At 34.9% G+C, this 12,855-nt stretch overlaps 1 protein-coding gene across 1 annotated transcript; it reads right to left on the bottom strand.

Annotated features, from left to right (window-relative positions):
* Positions 1 to 10,699: 10,699 nt before the first annotated feature.
* LOC145804077 (protein FAR-RED IMPAIRED RESPONSE 1-like) lies at positions 10,700 to 12,640 on the bottom strand. The gene is made up of 2 exons (XM_082897648.1): positions 12,523 to 12,640; positions 10,700 to 11,817 (listed from the first exon to the last, which is right to left on the bottom strand). The coding sequence occupies exons 1-2, from the start codon at positions 12,638 to 12,640 to the stop codon at positions 10,700 to 10,702; spliced, it is 1,236 nt and encodes a 411-aa protein (XP_082753774.1).
* Positions 12,641 to 12,855: the final 215 nt, after the last annotated feature.

Here is a 12,855-nt window from a genome sequence, read left to right as displayed (position 1 = left end):
AAGAAAAATCACAAAATAGAGGCTAATCGGGGCATCCCAGTGGATTTCCGCGCAAGGCAGCCCAGACATGCATCATTCATCAGGAGCAAGGCAGTCCCTGGCTTGCACACCAGTTTTACAGTTTTCTTAGTTAATTTGATTAATTAATTAGAAATTTGTACATTATTCGGACTGTAATATTTGGACTGTACTATTCTTTTATTTGGGACTGTATATTTATTTGGACCCTCTGTACGAGGGCATAACTGTAATAAGTGTACGTGTGTGTGCTGTATGTCTTCCAACCCCACGTCTTTCTCCCTTTTATTTATCCACTTTTGATGGTTAGATTAGGGCATATTTTAATTAGCATACAGTATGATAGCATGTTTGCATTCATTCATCTGTTTTGCATGCACCGGGCTCAGCGCATCATACTAACTGTATTGTATTTTCAATTCCAAATTGAATACATGATAGTTGTAGCATTTCATATGCCATCTTAGAATAGCCGAGCCTGCTATAGTTGCATTTTTGCATGTGTTGCATTAGGCATTTCTGTATGCTTAGGATCATGCATGATTTCTAATGTAGTCTCTTTTTTGGCTTGGAGTACCCGGTAAGCTTTATGCTTTAGCATCCTTGCATGCGTGTGAGTGAATGCCATGATAGCATGCTTACCATGAGGCTAAATGCTTATTTGATATAACTGCCTGAATGCCTGTGGGTGAAGGTTAGGTTATTTGGATTGGGACAATTCATCAAATGTTTGTTTTAAGCCCACTAGATAGTGGCAAAACCATCTTTTCTAAGCCCACCTGAGGGTGGCAAAATCTGCATTTTAAGCCTACCTGCGGGTAGCAAACCATTTTCAAAAAGCAAACATGAAATGTTTTGTTCCAATTCAGGCGATCCAGTCTATACTTGTATGCTGTGCGCATCACATAGTAACCTAGGCTAATAACCGGAATAAGAACACACAATGTTTTCAAAAATAGATATCATGGTTAGTAGAGGCCGATCTTTGATCGGGCGAGCGGAGGTGCTCACGAAGTGACCTTCCCCAATCGTACCCAAGTTCCCGAGCCGTGGCAACTTTGGTGATGACGGACACGCGGCCTTTGGCACCGAGTCAGGGTTTCCTAAATTTCCCATTAAAAAACATTTAGGTGGCGACTCTGTATCTGGCAAAGCAGTCCATGTTTGGCACTTCTTTTCAAAAATCTGTTTCTCAAAACGATTTGCCGGATTTGGACTCTTTGGTTCAGATTTAGAACCGTGACAATTTGAGAGTCCTGAGCTGTAGTGACCCCAATATGAACAGAACGGGAGCTCGTTCCTCTCGGGGCGTTCGGGGACGTCTACAAAACTACAGGAGGCAATTCGTATTTTAATCAAATCTCAGGGAACGTATTTGTAATTTAGGTTTTATATAATGAGTAGAGTTAATAATAATATCATAATTAAGGATGGTTTGGGATGTTCTAAATAAAATGTACTTTTTAACTCTTTATATATAAAAAAATGTGTAGAAAAATTGAGAAAGTAATTAGAAAAATAAAGATAAGATGTTGATAAATGTAACCCAAATAAACATATGTATGTTAAAAAAACAAACTTTTTTACTTTAACCCAAACAAGTACTTAGTATTGATATACTACTTAATACACTAATTAATATATATAAGTTTATTATGTCCACAGGTGCAAGTTCGCACAAAATGATCAGAATATCCCTCCAACACCTCGAATCACTCTCTCGCTTTTATTCGGGTCTCTATCTCTCTCTTTACTCTTTTCATTTGATTAACATAAGAGTAATACTAGGAATACTTACAATCTTACTAACACACTCACAAAGACTCACAAGTTTTAATTAGATCAATCTTTACTTGATATAAGACCTACATCAACTTGTGAGTGTGTTAGTGAAATTGTAAGTAAAATTATAAGTATCCCTAGCATTATTCTTAGGTCAAGTTTGGCAACCTAAAAATAATCCATCTTTTTATCTTTTTATTTTTTTCCATCACATCATCTCTCTACTTTTCTACACATCTTTTTATAAAAAAATAAAAAATACATTTATTTAGATCATCCCAAATAATCTCTTAACAAAAATGTTTCGGATCACTAATTCAACATCACTAACAGACCACTAATGATGCGGCACTGACTTGGAAAGACCGGAGCTAATTCGCCAAATTCTCTCTCTTTCTCATTGATTTCAAATTTTGAATTCATTTTCAAACATTCATTTTCAGACTCTCTCTCTCTCTATTCTTCCTTTTCTTCTCTTTATCTCTCTCTCTATTCGTTGTTGTGTCTCTCTCTCTCTCGACGAGCTCCCCGACGAGTGCAGCTCTCCAACCCCAGCGACAATGGAGTCTCTCTCCGACCGGGCCTCCCTCAGTCCTTAGTCACGATGATTGGCAGACTGTTTTTTGTCGCTTCTCACGACGACGACGATCGAGTCACTCACGACGACCGAGTCTCTCTCCGTCTTCCCACCAGACTCGCTTCTCTCGACTCTCTATCTTTTCTCGACAGGTCAGTTCTCTTAAATTAGAACTAAGTAGTCATATTTCTCTTTGTTGCAGAAAGAGAAGACATTGTGGTATTCTATAGACGCTTTAAGGGAATTTGGGCATATTATTTGATTATTTTGTGTTGATATAAAAGCTTTGATTTAGTTAATTTTCAAGCCATGGAACTTACTAAAACATAGTGGCTCCAATTTATGTGAGTTTTACATGAATCCTGCAGAAGAAAAAAAAAATGTTGCTTCCTTGAATGTGCCCGTGCCCCTTGTGCCCATGCTTGAATGTTTTTTTTTTTTTTTCACAGATTCACTTATCCAACTTTATATTTTTTTTTTACCTTGAACTTGAAGAACCTAAAATTATTTAGAGCAGCAAGGGTGATTTATGCCTTTTTTTTTTCCCTTAAAGAAAAATAAACTGTTGTTTTACATTTATTGTGAGAAGATAATAAAATCTTGTTTCTTTCATTTGATCTGCTCATAATGTGCCTCATTTCTTTCCATTTTTGCACATGTTTAAGGAAACACTTTTGTCTATAGCAAAATGGAAAATTATTTTGGATGGTGTCAATATATGAGTTTGGTGATTTGTTTGAGAACTTTCAGGGTTTAGATTGTCTTTGATTAGCTTTTCTTATTTGCATTGAAGCTCAATTATGTAAATGTGTTGAAAAGATAATATCTTTTTCGAAACTAGAAGTAGTGCTAGATCCTAGTCCTCGAATTGTGTTGTTTGTAGATATTGCGATTTTGAGGTTTCTTTGGAATTAATTAATATGAACCTATTGGAAGGGTAGACAAACTTGAATGTATACATTTCCATGCCTTAAAGTTGTTGTATTGATTATTATCTTGGGGAAAGATGAAAGTTGTTACTTGGTGGAGTCATATGTCAGATTTTGTTGTGAACTATATTGCATTATTAATTTCACCTTTGTTTTTTATTTGACTTGCCAACCTCAAGTCAATTGATTCTCTTTAACTTTATTGCAAGAAGAAATATCATGCTGCATGTTATGGTTTCTTGATTCAGTATTAGTAGAATAATTAGGTGCTAAAGATTGTTTACTTAATAGATAGCTATATATTGAACTGATTGTAACCTGCAGTTATAATAAATTTGAGTGCAAAGAAATTCCCAAGTAAACCCAATTTGGCTCTTTTTTAACATATGCATATGCATTCAATTTGTTAATTGACCTGTTAAATATGCACTAAAAATGCGAGGCATTAATTGACCATAGTTAATTTTCTACGAGGACAAAAACATGAATCACCTAATTGTGGAATGGAAAAAAACACAACCTTAAGTGGTGACCTTGAAAATTGTAGGATTAAGTGGTGTAGCTATTTACAGTGAACTCATTATCCAAATCATATTTTGATACTTTTGAGCAAAGAAGAGAACAGCTGCTTATCCACCAGTGAATAGTGTGCTGACTTTTCCTGAAAAGAGCTAGTGCTTTACCAATTTGCACTTTTTAACATTTTTTTCAATAGAAAACTATTGTTCCAAAAAAATAATTTTGGCTATCTTGGAAAAGATCTAGAAAGGAGGCATAAAACATCAATTAGTTATACTAATATGGTGTAATTTTGCAATTTTGGCTGTTGACTGATTAAGTTGAACATAATACAACTTGAAAGGTAAATGTTTAATGCATTTTAGTAATTCTGTTAAATACCTTATTGTGAATTTAAAGTTTGTATCGCATTAAGTGGTATAATACATTCCAAGATTGTATTTGATACAAGTCTAAATGGTTATATCATAAATTGAAAAAGGAGAGAAAAAGAAAGTTTAATTGGTTATATTTGCATATTAAGAAGGTACAAAGATCTTGCATTCAAATTTGAATGGAACACAGCAGCTCTTATGATAAACCTTTTTCTTTAATCCATGCACACTGAAATAGATTAGTCAGCGTGAGCATAACTGGTTGACGCTAATTGTTTGAGCATAACTGGTTCACCATGGGGTATACCTTAGACTTGTACACTAATTGATTGAGATTTGGCTTCATATTTTTGTAGATGTCAACTTCAAGTGTTAGCGGCAATACCTCAGATCAATTGACATATTGCAACAAAAATTGTCCTAAATGTCGGAAAAAAGTAACTATTCGAATTTCTGAGACGGAGTGAAACAAAAACAAGTTATTTTATTATTGTCATGATTGCGGTAGTTTTATTGGATGGTGCTTGCCTACAAATTCACAGTGTAGACATGAAGGACAAGTGCAAATGGACAATATACCAACTGTCACCAAACAACTTCGATTTCAAAGCGAACAACTTCAATTCAGAGCGCGCAGATGCAAAAATTGCAGACAGACATAATTCGAAGTTGGTGTTGTATTTATGGGATCTTCTTTTTCCTTGTAATTGGTGTTCTATTAGTTATAAAGATGTAATAATTTATATGAAAGTTAGAAGTTGAAATAAATGATATGTATGAAGATTTATGATATATGACAGTTATTTTTGAGAAGTGTGAAGATGTAATCTGTTATCTGTTTGTTTGTTTAAAGAATGATTGAACACAGGTTGTTATCTGTTTGTCTATTTGAAGAATGATTATACACAGGTTAACACAGATTTTTGCATACAGATTTTGAAGATAGATTTTTTAACACAGATAAAATATACAGATATTTTGAACACAGATTTTTAAACACAGGTTTTTCAACACAGATTTTGAAGACATAGGTTTCTCAACACAAATTTTGAAGACAGATTTTTTGACACAAGTTTTTCAACACAGATTTTGAAGACAGATTTTTGGACACATGTTTTTCAACACAGATTTTGAAGACAAGTATTTCAACACAGTTTTTGAAGACAAATTTTAGGACACAGGTTTTTCAACACAATTTTTTAAGATAGATTTTTGGACACAGGTTTTTCAACACAGTTTTTTAAGATAGATTTTTGGACACGGATTCTTTAACACAGATTTCTAAACAGATTTTGAACACAACTTTTTGGGCCTGTGTTCAATCATTCTTCTAACTAACACAGCTTTAACAGATTTTTTATCATGTTTTCAACAAAAATAAACCAACACACACCACTCTAGCTCCAAGTCCGATCTTGCAACATAAAACATTCCCAAAGAAGACCAATTCATACACATCTGTATAGAGCTAGACAACAAATATAACGACAAAGCAACATCAAATTTCTATAAATCTCATAAATTATGCTCCATCAAGTAACAAAGAAAGATGCATTAAATTACTCCCACCACAAAATAAACTCCAAGTTAAGTTACATAAAATGTATTAAAATTACAAGTTTCCAACTAACGAAAACAAGACTCATTTCAGCCTATTTGTACATTGAAGTTAACAAAAGAAGACGGTACGGCTCCATAAATTTGATTCATAGCACTCATGGATTGTTGAGTTCACATCATGTCAATAATTCTCGGTGTGCCTCCAATACATTCTGATGGGGTAAGAGATGTGTCAACTCCATAAATCTGAGTTGAAGCAGTCTGTAGACACCCCATTTTTTACCGCCCGCAAGGCTCGAACGCTTTGCTCGGTACACTCGATGATGAAAGTGGTGTTGTGCATGGTTCGAGGTCTCAACGAAGGAGCTATATTTAAGCTCCGAAACAATCACAAATATGCCATATTTCCACTGTTTGTTCCCCAAAAATCCATTTTTACATATTGTGTCACCCTGTGTTGAGTCTGAAGCATAAAGACAGGGGATCACATTGAGGCCCACCATGCCTCATTGAGAGTCGGCCGTGGCTATTTATGGTCGGCCATGCCTCAGTAGCGAGAAACACTATTCTGGGCGGCAGGCTGCCAGCTGTCTATTTTTGAAGATATTTATGACCTCTTTTGCTCAAATTCTATAAAAACAAAGTTGTATCTCTGTTTTGAGGGTTGAACAAATTCTAAAAGACTTATACACCTTATTGAGAGCTCCTTTTTCTTGTGCAAGCAACCTTTGAGCAAGCTTACCACCTTGAATCTACATCCGTACACCATATACATCTTCACACCTTAGCCTTGGAACCTTGGTTGAGCCTTGAGCATCACAATTCAAGCTTGAGAGTGTGTTTGGACTTAGTTTGATTCACAACAAAGAGCTTACGTTTCTTGAGAGGTATAAGCTTGTTATCTCTTCTCTTGCTCTCTTTGCTATCTCTTGCTATCAAGTTCTTGTGTTTTTGTATTGTTTTGATCTTCTTTCAAGTGTCTAAGCTTGGGTTTGGAGAGCTACCAAAGGGTAGAGAGAGTTAACACTCTTTTTTACACCTTCACCTATAGCTCAAACCCTTGTTTTACACCCTTTTTCTCTGCTTTCCAAATTGATTTTTAGAGTTTAAAAGAAGCTAAAAATCATGCTTTGAGGTTTCAAAAGTGGAGGGGTTAGTCATCCCTCCTTGTTCTTGCTTACTAGTCTTATTTTCTTTGTTTTTTGTTTAGCTTTTTGGGCTCTTTTCATGCACTTTGAGCCACTGTTTTTCATCTATTAGGGGTTGTTTTAGGGCTGTCCTAGGTTGTTTAATTGGTTCAAGCTTTAATTAGTTCATTTATTGTATCATAAGTCCTTATACATAGCTTGTTATATGTTGTTCTAGTTTTTAATTGATTAATTTCCATGTTTAAGAGCCTCATTTTGAGAATCAACTTACCATTCATTTCTTTCATTTGAGAGTTGTTTCAATCAGTTAACGATTATTCAAAACATGAACTAGAGATCTATGCTTAATGGCTTAATCTCTACGGAGGTTCATTGTCAATGGCATAGTCTCTTTTTCATGTTGAGAATCTCTTCCCGTTTGACATGTTTCTCACTTAGTGGACGTAATCTTTAGTGGACGTAACCATCATCTTGGACAAATGGGTTAAAGAATGGCAAAGACTAATGAATTTGGCTTAGACTAATGAATTTGGCTTAAAATGAACCAACCCACATAAAGAAAATGAGTTATATTGCTTGGGCTCGGTAGGATGTTATGCCGAGTCTATTGTGTCAAGAGTCATCATACGTTAATTCATGGTGTTTTGACGACCCTTGAAGCGTCTTTACTCCCCCCTTTTGAGCTCATTCCATGATAAAGGCGAGGGATGGTTGTTATTCATTACATTCATTGAATTTTATCCAAATTGTGGCTGAAATCATCAAGCAAACAAATTGTTCATTGATGGTTTTGGAAACGATTCCAACATTCTCTTGAGGCTTTCCCATGACAGGGGAGTGTGAAAGGGACAAACAGAGCTCAGAAAACTCTATTTGCACTGTCTTCACCTGAGAGCACAAAAATAGGGTTTTGCATAAAATTAAGGCACGACAGGCCTTGTTGGGGGGTCAGCCGGCCATCAATGTTTGGTCATCAGCATGTTTTAAAAAAAACAGAGGGCAGTGGCTGAAGGTGAAACAGAATGGTCCGGGCAAACAGAGTAGTTTCTAGACGTTGCACATGCGAGCACTGTGCATCCTTATGCATCCTTGTTTGATGATTAATCATTAATCATTATTATTGCTGTAATTAATTATTGTTGTTGTACTTACTTAACATATTGTTATAGCCATTGTTTATTTGTAATTTGTTATAGCTAGTTAACTTAGATAGCTAATTCATTTCTTTGGTATTCATTAGAATTTGTAATAAGTAGATAATTAGCTTAGCTTATTCATTGCATTTGGTTTTGTAATAATTCGTTTAACTCGGACTCTCGGGCATTGATTCGCACCCTCTTGTGCGAGGGCCAACATGTAATAAGTTGTATGCCTTCCAACCCCATGTCTTTCTCCCTTTTATTTACCTGCTTACGATGGTTAGTATAAAGCATCATTTTTCAAATTAGCATTCTTATGATTCGCATCCATTGTCTTACATGCATCCAAGGTTCGACTCATCATACTAACCCAATGTCAATTTGAATTCATTGCTTGAATACGTGCTTTATCACATGTCTTGCATGGAATTATATTCCATGTTCATAGTTAAGCCTATTAATTGCATACTTGTATGTGTTGTATTTAGTCATATTGCATTAGTTAGGAGCATGCATGTTTTCTAATTATTTTGCTTTATTTTGGCTCGAAGTACTAGGTAAGCAATTTCAAGTTTTAGCATCTTGCATAGAATATTAGTGTTATAATATCAAGCATATTTCCATGAGGCTAATTGCTTAATTGATATACATGTTTCAATGCCGGTGGGTGAAGGCTAATTGCTTAAATTGGGACAAATGGATTAATGTACAAACTTGCCTTTTCAAGTGACGAGTATCAAAAACAGTTTTCAAGCAAACTTGAAATCAAAGTGTTCCAATTTTTGCAAATTAGTCTATACTTATGTGCGTCACATAGTAATGTTAGGCTAATAACTAGAACAAGAGCATATAATGTAAATAAAAATCACATCATGATTAATAGAAGCCGATCTTTGATCGGGTGAGTGGGGTGCTCAATTCATGACCTTTCCCTCTCATACCTAAGTTCTCGAGTCGAGATACTTTGGTAATGATGGACTAATAGCCTTTGGCACGAGTCTTGGATTTCCTAAATTTTTTAAAAATATTTAGGTGGCGACTCTGTAATTTGGCAAAGCAATCCATTTTTGGCATTTGATTCAAACATCGATTTTCCAAAAAGAATTGTCAAATTTGGACTCTTTTGAGTTTTCACTGTTTCACATTGCACTCTGTAAAATCAGATTCAGAACCACGGGAGTCTAAACTGTAGGGCTAGTCGTATCCAAAAGGAGCACAAAAAACAAGCTACACAATCATCAACCTTTGTCTTCTCATAATGTTCGTACTTCCCAGTAGTTTGGCTCCAATCGCATTTACCATTTGTCCCTATTGAGTTACAACAACATGAAAAAAATAGTTTAATATACATTATTGAAAAATAAAATAAATTGGTCGATGTAAATTCATCTTATGTATACGTACCGACACATACAAACTATTTTGCATGCCAACCATACAAGGATAAAGCTCTCTATGTGCACTAGGTTAAGGTTGAGATTGAGCTTGAGCTCCAAGCACCTTAGTACCATATATTAACCAAGATGAATGAATAGAGATAAATGATAAGTTCAATAGAGACAAATGATACAGTATTAAAAAATAAATAGAGAATACCATGAAATTTACTTTTGATTTGTTATGTTTTATTTTGCTTGCTTTCAACCGATTGACTATTTGATCTACTTTGGCGACCTTTCGTTTTGTAACTGGATGACCTTTTCGGCGAGTAACCAAAGGACTAAGCAACTTCGTATTACTGATTGCTTTTCTATTAGTGCTCCAAATCAAGAAAGATGGTACATTACTAGTAATAAGTGGTACATTGCTAGTTGAAGCTGGTACATTACTCCCACCAACCTCATCATCTTTCATCACTCTTGCCTTGATTTCATCCAACCCATGGTCGATAATTCTGATTTTGCCTTCAGAGTTCCCAGCTACTTGTACAATGCCAAGCAATTTTTTGTTCATCTTATCATAGACCTTTGCATTAAAATCATCCCCAAAGCCAGTGTATGTGGTTTTGATGCAAGTGTACCCTATATCCAAATCTTTTCTTCATCGTGGTAGAATGAATTTATTTGGAACCTCATTTATGCATCTTGCAATGAGCACAATGAGTGAGTGAGCACACATGATGCCCCTAAATTGAAACAATTGACACATACAATGAACATCAAATTCAGTCGAATTATAATACAGAATAAAGTCTACATGCTTCATCTTCCCAAAAACTACCACGACTTCCTTCACAAAATATGTGCAAATTGAACCCTCGTCTTTCATAAGACACGGCTGACAATAAACTAGTCTCTTCATCTCTGCTTGCACTTCTTTGAATTTTGCATTGGTGTAGGCATCTTGAAATTGCTTCTCAAAACCATGCACAGTTAGGCAATCAAACACTTTGTGTCGAGACTTGAAGTCAGCTTTCTTCTCTTTCTCTACCTTACTTCTCAAGGCATTTTCATATTGTTCAACAAATTGCTTTAATGGTCTTTGGGTTGACATATCCATCAAAAAAGGCATTCATGCTTTCACTTTGTTGTGTAGTTGGCATGCCAGCCCAAAAAATGTCTTTCACCTAGACAGGAACCCATTGATGTCACTCATCATATAGTACCCCCAACCACTGGTTCTCATAAAGATTAAATTCTGCAATCATCTATTTCTATCTCATCTCAAATTCATCTTTTATGAAAGTGTCATACACTACATTTTGCAAAGTCAACTTTATGGATTCATATTGGGAATAACCTTTCAATTTCTCTGAATTTTTCTTCATTATATGCCATAAACACCATCGATGTCGAGTATTTGGGAAGACAATTTCTATAGCATTTTGCATAGCTTTGCATTGATTAGTTATTATAGCTTTTAGAAGATGATCTGACATACAATTTAACCATGCTTTGAATAACCAAACAAATGTATATGTGTCTTTACTAGATAACAACCCACAACCAAGCAAAATCGACTGTCCATGGTGGTTAACTCCTACAAACAGAGCAAATGGCATATCATATTTGTTAGTGAGATAAGTTGTGTCAAATGAAACAACATCTCCAAATTCTTTATAAGCCGCCCGATTCATTGTATCTGCCCAAAACAAGTTTCTAATGCAAAAGTCAGTATCGACATCCATCATATAATAGAAACTCAAATTTTGTGCGTGCATCCTCAAAAAATACTTTTGAAATACAACGGCATCTCCTTCCCCAAGCCTCAATCTTCTAGCTCTTTCAATGTAATTCCTTGCATCTCGCTTATCAAATGTTAATGACTTATAACCCCCAGCTTCAACAACTATTGAGTTATAATTCCTAGACACCCCAATCCCTACTTGATCATTAATTTCTAATCTTCTCTTCACATGTGTAAGAATTTTCTTATTCATTGCAAAATGACGTAAGTCAGTGGGAATCAAATCATGATTATGGTCAAGGTTAACTCTGGTTAACATAAATCTCTCATCCTTTTGTAAGGTCGCTCGTACCCTTGCTTTGCAACCAATTTTTGTGGATAGAGATGGCTTTAAAGGGTTTACTTCTAATTTTTTGGTTCTCTTTCCTGATCGAGAACATTCAATCCCAAAATATCTTAATTCCCCATCATCGCCACAAACTTGTGTTTTATAAGCTATGGAAAATCCAACATGTTTAGCATATTTGGCATAAAATGTGTACACTTCTTGCTTTGAGCTAAAACACATACCCCGCTTAGGCTCCTCAACTTCTTCACTCTCATTTAATAAAGGATTCTCACCACTATTCGCATCAATCTCCATCTCTGCTCATTCAAAAATACCATATGAAATCAAATGATTTAATAGATTACTAGAATAATAGAATAACCTGTTATTAATTTGTTCAAAAATTAATCATTATTGAGGTTGTTATTAATCTATTAATAACAGATTATTATAATGATGCAAGCTCTTGAATGATGCAAGCTATTCATAACAGATTATTCATATGTTTATATAACTGATTATAACAGATTTTGAATGTATGTTTACATATATATATATATATATATATATGTTTATATAACATATTATAATAGATTTTGAATGTATGTTTGTATATATATATATGTTTATATAACAGATTATAACAGCTTTTGAATGTTTGTTTATATGTATATTCATAATAGCTCTTGAGTGTATGTTTATATATATATATATATTTCATCACATAATACAACTAAGAATTTGGCCATTCCAGTGAGTGATTCTTTAAATAATAAACTTTCTTCATTAATTCCAAAACACTAGGAAGTAGAACAAGAATGAACAGGGGTAAATCCTAGCTACAATCTTGGTCGTGCTAGCTAGCACTTCAGAGATCAAATCTAATGTAAAAAGAAAGAAAATAAAAAATATAGAAAAAATCTGTTTGAACACAGATTTCCTATTGTGTATATATATATATATATATATATGTATAAGAACATTGAAATAGAGAAGGACATAACATAGAGACACAAACTGACCTGGAGGAGCGTGAAAGTCTATGTCGGAGGAAGATGTCGGACGGTAGAGGAGAGAGAAGATGTTGGACAGTGGAAGAGAGTGACGGCAGACGGTGTAGAAGAGTGAAGGCGGACGCATATCTGTAGATTTAGGGCGAGAGTGGGAAGATAGAGGAGAGGCAGATAGCGAATGCCAGATGGTGGAAGAGAGAGAAAACGTCAAACAGTGGACGAGAGGGACGATGGAGGAAAGATCTATAGCTAGTAGAGCTAGAATAGATCTTGAAAATGGAACATCAATACCTCTGTTTTACATTTGAGGGGGGTTTCTAATTTTTTTTTTTTTTTTACACA

This window comes from Camellia sinensis, chromosome 1 (genome assembly GCF_055761805.1).
Source record: "Camellia sinensis isolate YWXY chromosome 1, ASM5576180v1, whole genome shotgun sequence".
In the NCBI taxonomy this organism is placed as follows: Eukaryota; Viridiplantae; Streptophyta; class Magnoliopsida; order Ericales; family Theaceae; genus Camellia; species Camellia sinensis.
This window is presented reverse-complemented; position numbering and strand designations above follow the sequence as displayed.

Bases quoted from the DNA above. Each gene is read 5' to 3' on its own strand.
- LOC145804077 (XM_082897648.1), bottom strand. From the start codon at position 12,640: ATGCGTCCGCCTTCACTCTTCTACACCGTCTGCCGTCACTCTCTTCCA. The intron at 11,818-12,522 runs GTCAGTTTGTGT...TTGAATGAGCAG, and splicing joins AGACTTTCACGCTCCTCCAG to AGATGGAGATTGATGCGAAT.